Genomic DNA, 20,550 nt, shown 5'->3' on the forward strand with positions numbered 1-20,550 from the left:
TTTTCTTTTTATTTAGTATACACAAACACCCACATTAAATACACATATACAACACACGCATACAATATTTGCTTCTTATGAAACAGAATCAAGATAGTTAGACAGGGAAGGGAAATCTGAGATTCCCTTTTTATTGAACTAGTTTTACTGTTACATGAAACACTGGAGGAGTAACTAGGATTTAATCGCAGTCACTGAGGATCTCAGCTATAAAGAATTTTTAAACTCAGCGTTAAGTGGGGCTGTGATGTTCTTTTGGGCACTTTATTGGGGCTGTTTCCTGAAATAAAAGGGAGTTTATCTGAAGCTACAGAGGGTCTATGCAGTTCTGTCATAAACAGCCATGTTTGGAAACAACAAATGTAAAAAAAAAACAACACTCCGGGCAGTGTCCACAATTTACACGAAAGGAGATGCATGCTGTAAAGTCCTGTTATAAAGTCCTTCTCCTAAGCTATTGTGGTTCTCGGATATGAGGAGAATGCAGTAGGATGAAAAATTCCTGTCTCCTCCCATGTATATATCATATTAGCCAGGGAGATGAGATCAATACAGAGATACATAGAGGTTTCTAATTTGCTGTGTTTGGTATAGAATGGAATTGTAACGCACAATGGGCATTTCAGCAATGCACATTTTTACAGCTCGTTTGTAGAAATTAATGCACACACATACATATACATGCACATATTTAGAATTTAAAGAAGAGCTGCTGCAGGAGCAGCAAAAAGATGCATAATTATTCCTGTACTGTTTATCCATTCATTTAAGTCTCTGTTCACAAGGTTTTCGGCATAATAGCACAATTACAACATATACACAAACGCACACATAATATTGCCCAGTAATTGAAGTGTCGCCACTCGCCAGACTTAAAATTCCTACAGATATTTTAGTATTTTAGGAGCATTATCAAGAAAGATATTGTACTATTAAGTATGATAATCCATTCTAGGTTTTGAGTTAATTTTTATGATTGTTATTTATGCTGTTTTGCCACTCACTTTAATCCTATCTATCTATCTATCTATCTATCTATCTATCTATCTATCTATCTATCTATCTATCTATCTATCTATCTATATCTCTTGTTGTATTATTTCCTCCCCATGAAAGCTAACTTGGCTTATTAGGGTGCTTTCACACCACGGTATTCTGGTCAGTATTTTGCGTCAGTATTTAGAAGCAAAAACCAGGAGTGGAGCCTACAGAGAAAAAAAAATATTTGAAAGATTTGCATCTAATGTGTATTTTGGACCCATCCTGGTTTGGACGTACAAATACTGAAGCAAAACAATGACCAAAATACTGTTGTGTGAAAGCAGCCTTACAGAAAGTGTTTTATTTAATTATTTTCAAGTTACTTACCTGGAAGTACTTTTATAGCAGCCTTATACTACTTTATATTAGTACAATCTTTTGAGTGTAATGTGTGAGAGGAAACACATGAATACGTTTATCTACAGAAATAACCATTATGGTTACAACCCTCAGCACGCTGGACAATACCAACACTGAATGCCTTCACCATATTCAATAAAGTAGCTATAGACAGCTATCAAATATAAAGAAACCGAGAACACTGAGCGTTCAGACAGTTTATTGCATAAGACATGCAAAGAACATGCACAATATGGACACAGAGCTGTCTCAATGATATTGCCACATATCACAAGAAAAGTTCTACTAGGAATACGACTCAAATAAACTACACATTGACGAACAGATTCTCGGTTATTTGGAGCAGAGACATTTACAGAAAATGTGCTTTTTTGTCCCAAAAAGTCAATAAGAATAAACATGAAGATTAAAATGCTGAGGTCCATAAAGTAACACGCAAAAAGACTATTCCTTAGAAAAAACATGAAAAACTCACATTGTTTGGATGTGTTTGACCAGTCCCAATAATTTAAGACCAAATAATAAACTTTCTTCATTTTTTTACCCTGCCATACGGTGAAAATAATAATAATAAATTACATGTGCTAGAACTTTATTATTGTTTATATATCCATGAAAATACATAGAGACACTTGCAGCACTATAAAATGAGGAATCACATTCTAGATCACAGGAAATGGATGGGATGTGGGGTGTTCACAGTCTCTCCTACTGGGGAGCAATGGTTGCTTTTAAGAAAAAGTCAGATTGGCGGTCAGTTCACGAATTCGGTTCTCTCTACTCATCTTCTTAAGCTTCATTCTGCGATTTTGAAACCAGATTTTGACCTGCCTGTCAGTGAGGTTGACGCTCTTACTGATCTCTAGGCGGCGCTCTCGAGTCAGATACATATTAAACAAGAATTCTTTCTCTAACTCCAGTGTCTGGTGTTTTGTGTACGGGCACCTCTTCTTCCTGCCACTCTTTGCAGTTAACCAATTGCTGGTTGGAGTATCAGACTTGATTTCCTCTATTGTGATGAAACAAAACAAAACAAATAAATAAATAAATTAGAAAAAACACCCCCAGAATGCCCTGTCTCTACAATGAACAGACTTGACAATGACCCTTCTAAAAATGTCTGTCATGATCTTCTTACATCAAGATATATATATATATATATATACATATATATATATATAGAGAGAGAGAGAGCAATATATTATATCTCTTCAAGCTATTTTTGCATGTTCAGATAGGTAGACAGAAAGAAAGAGAGAGGGTAGATAGAAAGTTTTGTTATATGTGCACATTCATATATACGTACATATGTGTGCATAGATAGATGTGAAAAGTAATACATGCATGAATATGTCTATATAAGCACATATCTATATAAAATAAAACTATATAGAACAGAAAAAATATACACAGACACACAACAAAAAAAATGTAAAAGCAATCAAGGTGTACACATATTTAAGCGCACAAAGGACAGAAAAACAGTAATACAAAAGACTCCCTCTTTAATTCCAAGCTTCATCGTATTCAGTGCCCATACTGATATCTAATATAGAATATATAATAACTGAAATGCTAAAATGTATGTATTATACCAAAGCTTAGATGTCAGATTTATCAGACAAATAATCAAAAAGCATATATTCAGTGTCCATTGGAAGTGTCACTAGAATTGCTGATTGTCTATTAGCTTGAAAATGGGTTTATTAAATGTAATAACCTATTATTATTAGCAGTCTTTTCTATTATAATAACTTTATAGAATGTATCTGTTTTATAATAGATACAATCTGAATAATATTGTCCTCACCCTAAAATGGAATAAAGTGATATGTTCCTGCTACTATCCTTAGAATTAACCCTTTAAAAATAATGGAGGGAGATTAAATTCCGCACAACTTTAGCGTCTGTAGTAATAGACATTGATAATGGACACTTAATACTGGACGTGCATGAGATGTGTTGGGTTGATGTTCATACATGATGATGTATGCTGGGGATATGTTATTTTTAAATACCTGAGTAAAAAAACAGGGCAGTTCCTTCTTGACATGTAGTTACCATTAAATGTTATGGGAGGCAATGCTAGTATTTTACACAGTGTTTTATGGTGCTGGCGTGTACTAGTTACTACTACAGCATGCAATCAATGCTTTATAAAACTTCTTTGTAATGATACCGACCTTTACTTTCCTTGTCTTGGACTTCAGGGCTGGACACAGACACCTCAGCCAGGCAGCTCCTGTCCTCCTGCAGGGCAGCCTTGGACTCTGGACTTTCCACTGAGGGGACTTTGGAAGACTCTTGGCTGCCCGGGTTTTCATTCATTTTCTTATCCATCTGATGAGGAGAAGATAGCTGAGGTTTGGAGCTGCCGCGGGGGTTTAGCTGTAACATTAAGGATGAACTGGTTTCTTGGTTATTATTGTACTCTTGGGGTTTCCCACCGGCGTAAGTCTGGCTCAGCCTAAAATATCCTGGGACAGGAACCTCAGAGTTGTCAACAGAACAGTTCTCAGAGACCAGCCTCTGGTATGGTGGCACCTCTGAAGAAATGACTTTTGATCGCTTATCAGAATACATGCAGCAATTGGTCTCTTCCTTAATATTTGTAGGAAAGGAACAAGTGGGGATCTGTTGTGTAACAGGTTGCTCTATTCTGCAAGACCTGTTCGGATCTGTCCAACTGTCTACTTGAGGTATATAGGGATGTACATTCATACCCATGTTTTGGTGATTGACTTCTCTTTTTGCCAGAGATGGTAGCAGTCCACAGGTTTGCATCCCATAAGTCCCAATGTCTGAGTTAGGTGGCATGTACATGCTGGCGTTGTTAGAATAGAAACTGTCACTTCTACAGGCACTGATCAAAGAATCTACTAAAAAAGTATTTGCAGCAGGAGAGCTGTTTGGAAAGGACATTTTGGGGAGGAATTTGAAGAAGAGAGATTGTGTCCTTTGTAGGCTGACATCTCTAGGAAAACATTCCCTGTGTAATTGTGGATGCCTCTGCACAACCACATGACAAGTAAGCCAATGAGAATTGAAAATGGCCTTGAGCTGCTACCTCCCTGCAGGTCACATGGTGCTTGGGCAGCCTGGGCTGCTGTTCAACTGTGGTCAACAGCGACATCTACAAAGCCATAGTGAAAGTGCTGCCCAGCAGCTCTCCTATGGCAGCAGCCCTGGTGCACTGCGCTGATTTAAGGTTATTTTTTATATACCTACAAGATGATCCTTTTTACACTGAAACACTGACAGTTCTGCGCTTTAAATGTAATGGTAACATACAGCAGATCTCATTCACAGCTTTGATATCATCGTCACCCAGTAGAAACATACAGTAATGCAATTGAAATCACCAGTCCCTTTCTTTAATGCTTTATATTCAAATCAAAGAGTGTGCAGCTGACCTAAAGAACTCCCATTACTTCAAGGCAAAGAGAATTAAAGACAGTCACTATGGGGAGGCAAAGCCAGAACACAGAGTTCACACACAATGTCCTGTGATGCCCCTTAAAGTTGGCACAATGCTCCAAGTAACAATATTTCCATGATTTTATGCAATGATATTAATTATTGTTAGCAGCAATAGTAGTAGAATTATCATCATGATGCAGAGAAATACGTTGTTGTTTTCCTTATTATTTATGGATTAGGTAAAAGCCTTCATTTTTGACAACTTGGAAGGTGTAAAAGGTTGTGCAATTTATTAATTCATATTAAAAAGAATCAGGACGATCAATACTGATCTCATCTGCATTCCTTGGATAGTTGCTTCTTCTCTTTTTTTTGCCTGTGTTACTGTTTTTTAAAGAGTTATACCCATTGGTACCATACAAGAGCATATATTTTATTAACAAATCAATCGAAACTTAGTAAAGGGGAAGATTAATAGGTAAAATTTAGCATAATGGAATTCGTCATATGAATTATTGAAAATGATCTAATTGATTTTCATTATTTGACTGCAAGAAAAAGGGGATTATTTGTCTTATTTTAATATAAATTGTCAAGTGGAAGAAACCCAGCATTACTTTTTTTCATTTAGAAGTTTGTCTTTAAAATTTCTACCAGAGTATACTATAACAAGTTACCAGATTACTATCCATAGTCAGTACATGCTATATATAGGGTATTTACAACACATACACATGCACACATACACATATTCAATGGTGAACAAAAAAGTTAGTTCAAATTAAGAGTGTTATTAGAAGTTGTTTAGAATAAGGGAATTCCAGGAGCCATTGCTCTTTTAAGACCCCCTTTTTCGCAGGCATTTTATTTCCTATGCAGTTAAAACAATAAAATGTCTGGGTTTGTGGCAATGAGACAGACCTTTGATAAAATGGAAGCCTCTCGCAGCTGTTCAAATACAACATCATTGTCAGGTTAAGAGCCACTGCCTTTTACAACTGCAATTGCTAAAGCCTGTGTGCTGTGTTATGGCTTGTATGCAGACATTTCTACACAAACACACACATATATATATATGATGTATATGCTCAGACACACAGAGAGGCAAAGACACTACACACACAAACACTCACACATTTATATTACATATGTGTGTGTATATATATATATGTATATATATATATGTGTGTGTGTGTGTGTGTGTATGTGTGAGTGTTTGTGTGTGTAGTGTCTTTGCCTGTCTGTGTGTCTGAGCATATACATCATATATATATATATATATATATATATATATATATATATATATATATATGCATGTTTGAATATATATGTGTCTGTTTGTGTAGAAATGTCTGCATACTAGCCATGAAACAGCACACAGGCTTTAGCAACTGCAGTTGTACATAAGTTGTATATATATATTTACACATTCATACATGCTCACGCGGGATATCAACTGCAATATGGAAAATAAAGAGCTGGGACTTGTTTTGCTCATTGTATAGTGGGGTAAAAATACATATTTCCCTACAAGGTTACATTTTCTTTCTGCTGTATAGAAAAGACTAACTATTCCTTAATCTTTTTTAGATCATGAACCTTGATGTCATATCTCCCAATATGAGACGATTGTATATTGTTATATATCGCAGAATAACTTAATGATTTACAGAGAGCATTGGGACATGTTATGCAGCTACCAATCACCTAATTATTAGACCTATTACTGTTCTACCCTAAGCTATCTACAGTACACAGGGCACAAAGTTTGTCTGTCATGTTTAAGAAGGAACATTTTTGTACAATAAACTAAAAACGAAAAGTTTGTTTATAACTAAAACAGTGTCCTGGCTCCTTCCTTAACACATCAAGTATTACATTTCAATCCTATTAAAGTCATAGAAAAAAATGCTAAACTTAAGAACAGTTATCTCAACGGTGTTCACATGTCAGTGTATTGATTGCTTCATTATTAAATATATATGTTTGCAATAAACTGTTGCCGTGGTGTATACATTTCTGAATATAGCAATGCAAAGCTAATTAACATCCTGAATATATTTTATCTATCTATCTATCTATCTATCTATCTATCTATCTATCTATCTATCTATCTATCTATCTATCTATCTATCTATCTATCTATCTATCCATCTATCTATCTAGCGATCGTGTGCATATGGAGCGTCTACCTGCATAGGTCTGTGTGAGATAAGTATATATATATATATATATATATATATATATATATATATATATATATATATATATAAAATAGATGTATACCTCATACACCTGTACAAATATTTATGTAATATATTACATATGCGTGATACAGTCAATGCTGTAATCAGCCTGTGAAAGTGGTTATGGCACAAATAGCTGTGACATTATAAAATTCGCGGTATCCTTATCTTCAAAGCTACCTAACTGTATATTATTATTCCTAGACAGAGTTAGTTAGTTAGCTTAGATGAGATATTGGCAATTCTCAGTGATCAAAACAATAGAGCTTAATAAGCCTTAAACAGATTGCCTACATACCTTATAATTCAATTAACTTTATAATTGTTAATATATATAAGACTGCAATTTCAAGATATTGTACCAGGAATAGAATATATTAGAATATTTTACACTCCATTCATAAGCAAATGGTTGATGTAGCATGGGGTGCAAATGAACGGAATAAGTTCCCAAATAGCACCAAATATTCCTACCAGGGACAGATGTCTTTCTAAGGGTCAACTTATTTCTCATAAGGAAATAAGAAAATATTCATGTTTCGGAGACTTGTTGTATTACTGTACAGGTAGGTAATAAATAGAAGACGGAACGAGAGACAGAAAATAGATATACACAGAGATATAAAGCGATCACATTGGCATGCATATACATGTATATGTTTTACAGGTTGTCAAATTAAAATATTAGAAGATTAGAAAGATAAACTGTGTGTGTTAGGTAGAGAAACACAGATAGGTAGAAAGAGATAGATAGATAGATAGATAGATAGATAGATAGATAGAAAATATGTGTGTTAAGCAGAGAAGCACACACACATAGATACATACGATAAACATTAGGTGAATAAAAAAACCGATGGATAAATATAGGAGACAAAGATTGATAATATATCTTTTTTGTTACCTTTTATTTTAAGTATACCCTTTTTTTGGCATGAAGTGCAGGGACTAACAAATTCCTCCCTGCCAGTGGTTTACTATATTTGTCTACTAGTTCTATATAAATAGATGTGTGACTATATATGTGTATGTATCTGCATGCGTACACACACACACACATATATATATATATATATATATATATACACACATACACACACACACGCATTGTGTGTATATATATATATATATATATATATATATATATATATATATATATATATATATATATATATTCATGCACACACATCTATTTAGACAGGATTATGGTAGCAGAGACATATAGTATATATGGTATATGACAGTAAAGATAAATATATGGTAAGTGTTTAGTAATGAGTATTTAGTCAAATATATTATAGCAAAGGGGGGGATTTGTTATATACACACACACACACATGGATATATATTTGTGTGCATACCTTGTTTGTTAAGTGAAGCCCAACTTAAGCTATTTTATAAATCTATGCTCACACAGCAATATCTACAGTAAAATGTGAGTAAAACTGTTTCTGTATCCACTATTATTTTTCTTTACGCAAAATATTCGTAACAGAGCTAACAGAACCATTATAATTATACTTAAGTATTGGTGACTTTGGAATTCTGTTGGTATTACTTCAGAGGAAAATACTAAACATTGTTTCTTTCAGCCTGCGGTATATATCTAGTCATAAATACCTTAGTACAAAAGTCTTATCCTCTAGCACTGCTTCTAGGAGATTATATACTATAAACTCCCTGCAGTCCTTAGTAAGTTTTTTTATTCTTCTTAAATAGCAGACATATTGACAGCTCCCTATATAAATGTACACACAACCTATGGAAATATTTGTTCTATGAGCATATTCTTTTCATAGGATGAATGATCGCAGCAGTTTTTCTATGACTAGGTATATTTGTAATATAATATTTTCTTGTCTCTTCTATTGGGTATTATTTCAAAGTTCACCATGTGGTCGTAGCACAGGTATCGATATACTTATTACTTAAACCTATATTTCAACAGAACTGTTGCTATGAAGAAGAATCTAGAATCCTTATGTGACTTGGGTTCTAATTTATAGACAATGCTGCGCTTTCAGCTGCAACAATTTAGCTATTTGCAGTGCAACAGTCGCCCTCTTGTGGACATTTGAGATATAGCACACAATGCGGCATTTATATTTCTGTGACTGCAGTGAAGCGCAAGGTGTAAGAATTGTGTTTTTAAAAAAGGTAACTAAAGAAATATACCAAGAAATGGCATTGTTTTTCCATAGTCTACATTTATCCCTGCAATAAACACGTTTAATTCATAAGCCTGTCATTAATTATAATGATTTAGTCTTGTATTGCTATTGACATATAGTAATAACATTACTAGCTGTATGTAATTTCAGTTAACGAAAATAAACATTTTGTTGTTTTAATGTAAAAAAAAATCTTACTATACTACGAACAGCTAAAACGGTGTTATGGGGGATCTGGAACAATGTAGAGGAATATCACTCAGATTTTATGACATGGGCAAATAGTTCACAATTAACCTCATTTCAATTAAGAAACATGTGAGAGAAAAGAAAGAAAGAAAGAAAAAAGAAAGAAAGAAAGAAAGAAAGAAAGAAAGAAAGAAAAAAGAAGAAAAGAGAAAATAATGGTATGGAGGGGAAGGAAGGAGAAGTGGAAGGAAGGGATAATGTTGTTTACGTAATTTACTTCTCCTATAATAAAATATCTAGATATTTCAATGCACACTACTGGGTGGCAGCTAGGAAAAATAATAAGAGAGCTTTAGGGTATTTAATTATTTGGTAAGGTGAAAGGTGATGACCTTGACATTTTGGAAGTTCAAAGGCAACTGCTTAGGTTTTTTCCCCCCAAATTGAAGGAATTTTTTCTTTTAACAATATATTTTTCTCTGTGTCTTTGTTCTCAGTTCCTTTTTTGTGGGTCTGTTCCTCAGTCCTTGTCTGCCTGAGTTCTGTGCCAGGATAATAACGCCCACTGAGTGCCATTGAAGAAAACAGCCTCCTTTCTCACTTCTTCCTTTATTGCACTTTGCGGAAATCGCTTTTAGCCCACCAGAAGGTGTCTAATATAAACCAATTATAGTGCTTGGATCCCCTACTTTTATTGTGTTGTCTAGACAGTTCAAGGTTTTGTAAACAGCCCAGTAGGTCACGCTATATAAACTGGAATGGAATAAGCCCCTACCAAATTCTTCAGATAAAGAAATTGCCCAGATCCCTGACTTTTGATCCTAAAATACACCAAATGTCACAATCCTAACTCAACTCGACATAAAAATGGGCAGAATCGTTGTAGAAACTGAGATAAATTGCTAGAGTTGTGCCTCATAACGTGCATGTATTCCGTGTTAACTTGCTATGGAAAAAATGAGGCTATAGTCATAGAAAACGTATTCAGGTTGGTTAAAAAATAACATTGAAAATTTAATAAATATGTACAGATGGGGTTATATATAATGTAATAAATGACTGACATATATATTTAAAGACCTCTGAGACATTGGAACTCATGCAATGTGTCCAAGGTAACACCGATTTACCATAAAACAATTTTCACAATAGAACATCATTGTCGTGCACATGTAGACATACATATATATGTAAGTACATATATGTATGTGTGATAAAGCTGCATTCGTTTAAAAGTAAATGTGTATTGTAGTCATTGTAGTCACTGGAGCTGAGAGCCACCCTAGTTGTTTGCAGTCAGTCTAAAATACTGTATAAACAGTGTTATAGATTCAGGGAAGGGGAGAAAAGAAAAAAAAAACACACCATTGGCTGCATTGTGTAAGTGACGTTTTTGTAGACCCTTTCCTTACCACGAAGGCATCCTCCAGAGGTTTGGAAATCCTCAAGATATCATGGTCCAAGTACAATGTTAATAAGGATCCACAAGTATCTTGGTTCAGTATAAATTGTGCAGTCTCCTCTTAAAAAAGGGGGTTCCCAGTGAAATATTGCAGTCGATCCCTATTGAGTTTTTTTTCTTTCATCCTTCGGTTCTGGAACCAGATCTTGACTTGGCGATCAGTAAGGTTGAGCATCCTGGACAGTTGTAACCTCTTCTCCTTGTTGATGTAGACATTGAAGAAAAATTCCCGCTCCAGCTCCCGAATCTGGTACTTGCTATAGGGGCATCTCTTTTTCCTAAGTCGCTGGGAAGCTGCCGAATATAATTATATAATTGAAGGACATAACAATGATACAGGAACACTAACTAACTATATGTATATATATATATATATATATATATATATATATATATCACGCTATCTTTAATCATATGCATGATATATACCTATATATACACACATATATATATATTATGCATATGATTAAAGATACATTGTATCAAAATACAGTGTATATATATAAATATATATATATATATATATATATATATATATATATATATTGTACATGTACTCACACGACCATGGACATTGATAAATAGGAATATAGGTATTGCAAATATGAGAGCTATTGAACACTACAATCCATACTAATGTATTTTATGTCACTTGACTAGTAATGGTGGTGGGAGGGTGATCAACAAAACATGATAACATAATAGAAAATGCTCAACAATAGACCATCCTCATCTTAAATTAGTTCCCTGTCGTAAACACACTCTTTACAGCGGTAAAGGGAACCTTATAGGATATATAAAACCCTTGAATGCTTATAAAATAGCACATAAAAAAGGAGGCTGACAAAGTGCTGGCCTTGTACTCTTGCCCCCAGTTGATGCCTACCTGAAGTGTTGCTCTTGTCTGTTGCAGCCTCCCCCCCTGGAGAAGGGGAATCGGGGCTATTTTGGCTTGTCACTTTCTTGTCCTGTGCAGAGGTCACTTTGCTATTTGGGTTGGAGGTTTTGAGCTCCGACTTTGCAGGCTGCTCCTCCATATCCACTTGGTAGGAAGAGCTTTGGTTGGCATCATAGAACTGGTCAAAACCCTGAGGTAGGATGCCATTCCTCCCTACTGTGCCGTAGAAGTTGGATGTGGCACTGGAGGGTCCATGGTGGTTGCACACCGAGTCCGATTTGAATAACATATCCGATCTCCTGTTCGAAGGCTGGATGAGGTCCCTGTGCATGACATCCTCACTGGGGTAATAAGAAGGGTAGCTGCCCCTGTATTGCCACTTGCTGCCATACTCCCTGAATGCCACTTCTCTTACAGGTTGCACATGATGAGTTAAATTGGAGGAATAGGAGAAAGTCATAGGACAGGAGGAGGACTGGGATAGGAACGAAGACTTGCTGGAGAAATCCGATGGAGAGACATAGTAAGCAGCAGCAGCACAGCCAGGCAGATACATGTTGGGTGTTGCACTGTTGTTGCAATTCTCAAACTCAGTCATCTCTTCTCCCCTTTTGCGATTGAAAGCAACAAGGAGATTTCACTGCATTGAACAAGATCCATGTATTGCTCAAGAGGGGCTTGGACAGCATCAACTAAAGAAAAAAGCCTGAACGTGCTGCTGACGTGCAATTCATCTTGATTGATTCTAGTGGTAATTGCGTCACGTGATCCCCATGTACAATGTCCTGATATCTATAAGAAGCCTGCAGAATGCAACATCCCTCCACACTACACAAAGGTGCAACACTCTGATCTTACACTGTGTGTGCTCTGCCACACAAATATACATTTATTTCTACTCCAGTCTTTACACAGCCTTAGATAGAGAGCTCATTGTGTCCAAAGATCATTTAAAAGGATATAGCGTGGTAAAGTTAGTGCTGTTTAGCTAAATATGTATCATAGCTATATAAGGCTAGAAACATCACACTTCATATATTCATACACTATATTATATAGTATTTTATACACAGTATTATAATTTTATATATTTACGAAAAACAAGTATTGTTGTATGACAACGTTAAAGAACCAGATACATGTTCTTATATTAGCAAATGCTTTAAGCCAAATAGATGCAAAAAAGTAAAGATATAAGCTCAAGCCCCTCTAGCATGGAACACCATGGCACCTCGTCTGGGTATAATGTACACATGTATGTATGTATGTATGTATGTATACATGCATGTATGTGTGTATGTATGTGTGTGTAGTGATTTTATGTCAGGATACATGTTTACAAGTGTTATGCAACAGAGCATCTAGAACATTTTATACACTTTGCTTCATGTATCTTATAGCAAAACAAAGAATATATTCGTGATATGTGTATAGTGTATGGCATAAGTATAGTGTAGAGCATATGTAGACACATGTTTACCCAGAACCCTGATTTTGGCGACTCAAAAACACATAATCTACAAATCTGATAGATCATAAAAAATCAGATACACTAACAACAATGTATGTATGCTTTCACATACATACAATCATTATTTTTCATACGTAGCCTTTCATAGTCAAAACCCAATGGATATCCACGTATTATTGTGAAAAGTGGGTAAAATGGGTAAATTACTTGACATGGCATAGATATTAAATACAATCAAGATTCGAAAATCCGTGGCAAAATATGTATGCGTGTGTGTGTGTGTGTATATAAATAAATAAATAACTAAATAAATATATATGTGTGTGTAGTCTGATATATACATATGCACACACATTATATATGTATATATATATATATATATATATATATATATATATAAAACAGACTTTAGAGAGGTAATGTTATATATGTTGTCTAAAAAGAATCGAAGAATCGTCCACAATTAATATTCCATGTATACATGCCAGGTTTGGCCTTTAGAACAGAAACCAACAGCTCTGCAGACTACATGTGTAGCACACATTATTCTGTACATGCTACACTTTTAAACATCTTACTCTTCTAAAATCTACATACAATAATGATGATTAAATGCATCAGTATACAAATATCTTGAGATACTGAGAATTTTCAACATGCTACATGCGTCCTTGAATCATGTTTATCAAGTTTAGCCACACAAAAAGACACCTCGACATAGGATGGATGAATGGATGGATAGATAGATAGATAGATAGATAGATAGATAGATAGATAGATAGATAGATAGATAGATAGATAGATAATATTAAGAACATACATTTGTATAGAAAAAAATATATTCTATCAGATAAACATTGCATTGCATACATAAATATCTATGCAGTCCGATTTTGTGTAGATATACTACAGAGATTTGCTATGTCCATAGACAGATTGATCGTACAACAATTCAAGATACAACTGATTAACTTAATGGTGGCCAATGTTAACCTGAAATGGATATCCAGCTTTAGGCAGTCAAGGATAGATAGATAGATAGATAGATAGATAGATAGATAGATAGATAGATAGATAGATAGATATGAGATAGATAGATAGATAGATAGATATACCGCTAACACACATTTATAAATAGTGTATATAAATATCTATCAAATAGGGGAGTAGATGCATATTATGTACATAGATCTTGCATAGGCATAAGGATATATACACTGATACAGTATATTTAGATGGATATATAGCTGCTGTGTCCATATATATATTATAGCTAGATTGTTAGAATGTGAATAAAATATTCGCTATATTACACACAAACGCAGCCTTGATGAGACTTGTGGCTTTATATTTGCGCTATATGTACCATATAAATACATGTATACATAAATATACACTCAATACATGCTACGTACATCAGAGACATACACAAACACATGTAAAAGTACTAAGATTCCACAAATCAATATTCTTAAGACATTTAAAAAACTGTTTCAAAACAGTTCGACGTAAATAAGCTTGCTCTAGTATTGTAGAATCACACACACACACATATGTACATACATACAGATATACACACATACATACACACATACATATAATACATATATTCTACATATACTAGTACACAGCCTAGGTAGACAGAGTGCTTTAATTTTTAATTACAAACATTATAGTTAATTGACACTCATGATTACACAATGACCCTAATACACCAGTGAATCGTGTGCCTAACGATCAAACTCAGACCAAATCTAATGAAAGCTTCTCCTGGTGCCCCAGTGTGTACATGATGTGTATTTTCCATTATGGCTGTGTACTTGCAGAGGAAGCAGCGCCACAAGACAAACATGCACGCAGCTTCATATGAACTCTCCATTATGAACCCATGTGTGACACATAGAACATACATACATACAAGATATAAAAACAGTACAGGAGTAAACACGTTACCTTTAGATGTCTTGATGTAACTTCTGTAAGCATTCTCTCACTGAGCAGGTATATAGGTCTCAGTGACATTTTCCTGGCTGCTAGTGATGCATCAATATTATTACAAGTGCTGGCAGACAACAATAGTATGTATGAGTGTGTGTATACTAGCATATATATTATAGGGGTAAAGGAGATAGGGAGCTTTTAGTTTGTGCCACCCAAGATAAGACACTAACTTGACCTTAACTTTGTTATGGCGCCCCCAGTATCTGCAGAACGTGAACAGACGCTGTCTGGCTGCTCTCGTAAAAACTGACTGGAGAAGAGATTGTGAGTCATTTCATTTATTGCACCACAGTTCTGCAAGAAAAGCTTCCCCCTTCCTGCTCACAATCTAGGGCTTCTGCTTGTTTAGCTGCCACTGCCACCATGCCTTCTACCACTTAAACATATGTGGAGACCAGCAGCTGTACACTACATGCAACTTCCACCATTTGCCAGGCTGCCCCCAAGTGCTAAGGCTTGTACACAGTCTAGACTAGTTCTGCCTGACTTTCTCTACTATTGGCCACAGTCTACTAATCTCTCATTATATTATTTTATCCATCTATTCCCACAACTTTATACATATTATCTAAAATGCAAGAAAACACTATATACCTAGCTATCCATCATATATCTGTCTTCTGAAATAATAGTCACTGATCGACATAAAAACAGTATTTGTAAATACAATTGTACATTTGTTTGTACTTTGCTATATTGAACACACTAAGCAGTCAGAATTACTTAACTGGGAGATAAATGTTATTCTCTATTATATCATTAATAGTATTATTATTATTTACTCTTCACAAAATCTGCGCTATCTATATATAGACTATAGTTGCGCCATGAAAATGTGAAATACGAAGATTATCTAAGGATTTAATTATTATAAGAGTACATACTATTCTACAATGTAAATCATGGAAAACGTTGATGGAGTAGTGTGATACCTGCATGCACATACACACACGTACAGTAGTTAAATAGATGTGAGTTCCAATTGCACTTGCAATCGTATTTGTCAGTTGGTATGTTTGTGTATCATATACATAGGCGTATTTATAAGTGAATGTATGTGTGTGTGTGTGTGTGTGTCGGCATGTCTAACATGTATTTATTTGTGTGTATGCACATATATGTGTATATGCACAAATAAATACACAGATAGTTAAATTTGCACACATATATATTGTATGTACATATACACATAAAATCATACATGAGTCTGAGTGTGTGTATACATGTATATATATATATATATATATATATATATATATACATATACATACACTCAAGTTTATTCTAAAAAGATATATGTATGCACACATGTTTTTATATATATATATATATATATATATGCATATATATATATATATATATATACAGTTATTTTTTTCTAAGGGCTCTAGTAGTCTTGCACAAGGGGACTAGACCATTTATGAAACTACAAGGCGCTCGAGACAGCAAAGACAACAGGCTTTTCGGAGACAACACTTAGCTTATTGTAGCTGAAGTTGAACACAACACCCACACTGAACTTTCACATGGTAAAACCATTTAACTGTTTACCAAGTGCAACGGCAAAGGGAAAGTCAATGGGACACAACTACCTCTGTGTATGTACTAATGACAGACCAAGCACTCTGCCAGTTTTAATTACAAGGGCTTAGGGAAGCACTACACTGGCTGTAATAGGGACTATATATGACTATGATCTCACCAAGAGACACACACATACAGTATATCTTATGTATGAAACTGTATTTTTGTTTTTATATACCACACAAACTTAATCTTATCTTCTTCAGGAGATTAGACTAAGTTTGTGTGGCATATAAAAACATTTTGTAAAATGGTATATAAAAATATTTCCTAAAATAGTCCTTATTTACATATAATCTCTTTCTTACGTTTTGCAAATTAATCAAAACAATCCTTATCCGAACAGCTCTGCTTGATTTCCAAGGAAACTATAAAGAACATAATTAAGTTAAACTTTTATACTACTATTTATTTATTGTGCGTGTTCATTACAGGGATCTATCTATCTGTCTATCAATCTATCTATCTAGACAACTATACCTTGCTAACTGACATATTTAAATCAAATATTTATTAGAAGTGTTGGTTTGTGAACATTTTGAGATAGAGAAAGTGGAAACTTGACTATCTTTAAAATGTTTTGCATCTACGACACGTCCTACATAAATTGACGATAGATCGACAAATAACCACGTTATCACTCATCAAAGTTTGGCACTTTGGGCAGAATTGAGTTTGTCATTTGGCAGACAATTTAGAAATCGTGATGTGTTATTTTTGGTCCTATAAAGGTAAATCTTACTACAAGTTATCATATGCACAAATTAAACATATTAATGAACGATTCATGAGTGCTCGATCTGTACATCAAATTCTATCAATAATCTAGTTGGACTCCCATTTTTATTTACTTATTTCTTCTTTTTTGTCTTTTCTTCCTGTCTTTCTTTCTTTTTACTATTGTCTCTATATATTCCTTAAGGAGGCTCGGAGTGTAGTGGGGGTAGGGAGCTCTCAGACTGAATGGACATAAAACAAGACAAAGACTAGACATTGAAAATATTAAGAATAACAGGAAAAAATGTTTATATACATGTTAGTGTAGCTATATGTGATACATTTAGCCACAGATGTATATGGTTAAGAATATGACACTCGTATGATGGGGAAACAACATTTGTTTTCCATTTTACAGCATGTCCTTATATAAAGGCCAAAGGCATGGTCCTGTGATGGCTGCTGTCCAGTCACGTTCAAGTGGACTGCATTCCTGGCGTTCTCCTTTAGACTCACTGCATTCAGCGCAAACAAAGCACTAGACCCAAGCAGACATCTTATTCAAATCGTTTTCCTGTATTTTTTTCCATCGTATATCTTTGTTTATGGTCAGTTATATTAATCCCTCCATATATAAAACTCAAAGTTCAGTATTCAGTTCGCTTCTTAAAGAAAATCAATTTGTTTTCTTTTCCCATAGTTGATAAGAGCGACCACATGATAGTTCCAGACAGCTGCATTATCTTCCAGAAGCTCCTAATAATGTTCTCTCCAGCTATGATCCAATTTCTGCAGAACGAATGGGCCTTCCTAATAGACACTCCGTCTATCTGGGCAAATGTAGCAATGGTAAGAAACATACTTAAGAAAATGACATGTATGGAATTTAGCACGTGTCAACATATAAAGTGTGAGCCATGTGGGCGACAGAAGATGGCACACGAGCCTTTCCATATTTAAGCCCTCAATTCCTTAAAATAACCCAGGAAATAAAGGAAGATGAACCACCTAATAGGAAGGTTTATGGAACAAAGACCGCCCTCTGAAAATGACTTCTGGAATCCACTAAAGGATTCAATTTCACTTGGCCGCCTCCAGATTCTGTAATGTACTATCTATCTATCTATCTGTATTTATTTATTTATTCATTGATCTCGTGTCTAGCAGTCTTATATATATGTATTCATTCGAGACTGATAGACGTGAGATCAATGGACAAATAAATAGAAACAGATAGATAGATAGATAGATAGATAGATAGATAGATAGATAGATAGATAGACAGACAGAAGAGATTAGATATACTTTATGATTGTATAATAGATGGACAGATTAGAAAGTTATATATCATTATAGATACATATTAGAAATGTATATTTTACGATAGATGGACGGATAGATTAATATAAAAGGTATATGTTCGATAAATAGTTAGACAGATACATAGACAGACAGGCGTGTAGTCTGCTCATCTGTGTATGCACATTGTTTTCGGTATGTATCTATTCACCTTTTTATTTCACATTACACAGTGCCATTGGAACAATTATGGAGCAACTTAAATAGATAATAATAACAACAACGCTATTAATAGTAAAATGATGTATTTATCTATTTAATTTAAGCATTAAACGTGGGAAACTGTAAACGACAAAGATAGATGAATACTAAATATATAGAAACATATATATGACATAATGCGATAGATATATTCCAGGCATAAGTAGCTAGATAATGCCTTTTCTAGATAGTAAGTTTTTGTGAACAGGACCATGACGCCTCTTGTTAGAAATGTTAATGATGTCTGTACATATACCCTCTTAATTGTAAAATGCTGAAAAACCTGATGGCTCTATATAAAGATATTATTATTGGGAGAGGAAAATGGATGGATGGACAGTCAAATAGAGGTGGATGAATTAATATATTTATATAAAAATAGATACATAGATTAGCTATTAAATAGATAGACCAGTAATGAATAGATACTCCATACTGTATATAGATAGACGATAAATAGATAAGATTAATGTGTATATTGACTTATCTATCACCGTACAAGTGTCTTATTTTCTTTAAAGCTTCGGTGTTTTCAATTCAATTGTTCGGTTTGAAATATCGGAATTCCTTATAGCCGCTACTAGTTATACATGTGAATCATATTAATACTGTTCACTGATTGGCAGTTTCGATGATAAAATACATATTTAAATAACCCCCTTAATAGACATACTGCTAATTTTAAATATGTAAACATTTCCATGGCAGAAACACGAATACTAAACTTGATTACAACTTTGGCGGTATCTAGATTTTTTCACAGCTCTGTATATTTACAGAGAAATCAAGTACAATGATACAGATGAAGAGAATTTCAACAATAAGGGAAACTGAAGAATTCAAGGCGTATAAGATTCAATGCTTCTAAGATATTTGCACTTGCTATTCATGTATGCACGATAAAGCTGGTAGAGATTGTTTTTAGGAAAAAAAGCCCACGATATGCAACTGAAGCTACGTTTGTAGACTTGTAATGAAATTATTATAACAGGAAGGTATTGCACGAACAAGGACATATTTTGTAAAACAAAAAATGTAATTACACAGTGCATCCAGCAGGTGGCGGAATGATTCCACAGTTCGCAGTTTCTGTACCGCTCTACTTCAAATTCCAGAGTTCAATTTACATTTTTGGCGTATCTGCAGATGGTGAGACCGCTGGATGCATTTTCCCCAAAATTATAATTGTATGAAAACCAATAATAATAGTAAGCGATGTTAGTTAGGAAATCTATGTATACTAATATGATTTTTATATATACTGCCATGAAGTGTTTATTGTCTGCTGCAGAAGTGCCAGGTTCAGTTTCAAGGCCAAGTAGCCTTCAATATGTAAAGAATAAATACAGATCTCATTCTGCAAGGTCAAGGGCATCAATTTAGACTTAAAGATTGTAGTAATACATCGCATAGCAAATTATTCACTAAAA

The 20,550-nt window shown here is 34.4% G+C and overlaps 3 protein-coding genes and 1 long non-coding RNA gene across 5 annotated transcripts in view; 1 reads left to right on the forward strand and 3 right to left on the reverse strand.

The window, feature by feature from the left end:
- The window catches only part of HOXD3 (homeobox D3), a 66,763-nt gene extending 51,137 nt beyond the window's left edge, over positions 1-15,626 (reverse strand). The window contains exon 1 of the mRNA XM_066575795.1: positions 15,212-15,626. The gene's annotated coding sequence lies outside the window, so the exon portion shown is untranslated. The remainder of the gene's footprint in view (positions 1-15,211) is intronic.
- On the reverse strand, positions 1,584-4,964 carry HOXD10 (homeobox D10). Its single transcript, XM_066575798.1, has 2 exons — positions 3,585-4,964; positions 1,584-2,410 (listed from the first exon to the last, which is right to left on the reverse strand). The coding sequence occupies exons 1-2, from the start codon at positions 4,321-4,323 to the stop codon at positions 2,133-2,135; spliced, it is 1,017 nt and encodes a 338-aa protein (XP_066431895.1). The 5' UTR covers positions 4,324-4,964; the 3' UTR covers positions 1,584-2,132.
- Positions 3,663-12,758, reverse strand: HOXD11 (homeobox D11). Of its 2 annotated transcripts, XR_010786379.1 has the most exons (3): positions 11,776-12,758; positions 10,840-11,183; positions 3,663-3,741 (listed from the first exon to the last, which is right to left on the reverse strand). XR_010786379.1 is itself a non-coding variant. In XM_066575799.1 (2 exons), the coding sequence occupies exons 1-2, from the start codon at positions 12,383-12,385 to the stop codon at positions 10,951-10,953; spliced, it is 843 nt and encodes a 280-aa protein (XP_066431896.1). In that variant the 5' UTR covers positions 12,386-12,758; the 3' UTR covers positions 10,421-10,950. The 2 variants fall into 2 exon arrangements, 1 of the variants encoding a protein (XP_066431896.1); XM_066575799.1 differs by lacking the exon at positions 3,663-3,741 and having other exon boundaries at positions 10,421-11,183.
- A 2,356-nt stretch (positions 15,627-17,982) lies between the features above and the next one.
- Positions 17,983-20,550, forward strand: LOC136577501 (uncharacterized). The gene is made up of 3 exons (XR_010786501.1): positions 17,983-18,168; positions 18,261-18,409; positions 19,900-20,550. It is a non-coding gene; the product is annotated as an uncharacterized lncRNA (long non-coding RNA).

Source organism: Eleutherodactylus coqui, chromosome 8 (genome assembly GCF_035609145.1).
Source record: "Eleutherodactylus coqui strain aEleCoq1 chromosome 8, aEleCoq1.hap1, whole genome shotgun sequence".
Lineage (NCBI taxonomy): Eukaryota > Metazoa > Chordata > Amphibia > Anura > Eleutherodactylidae > Eleutherodactylus > Eleutherodactylus coqui.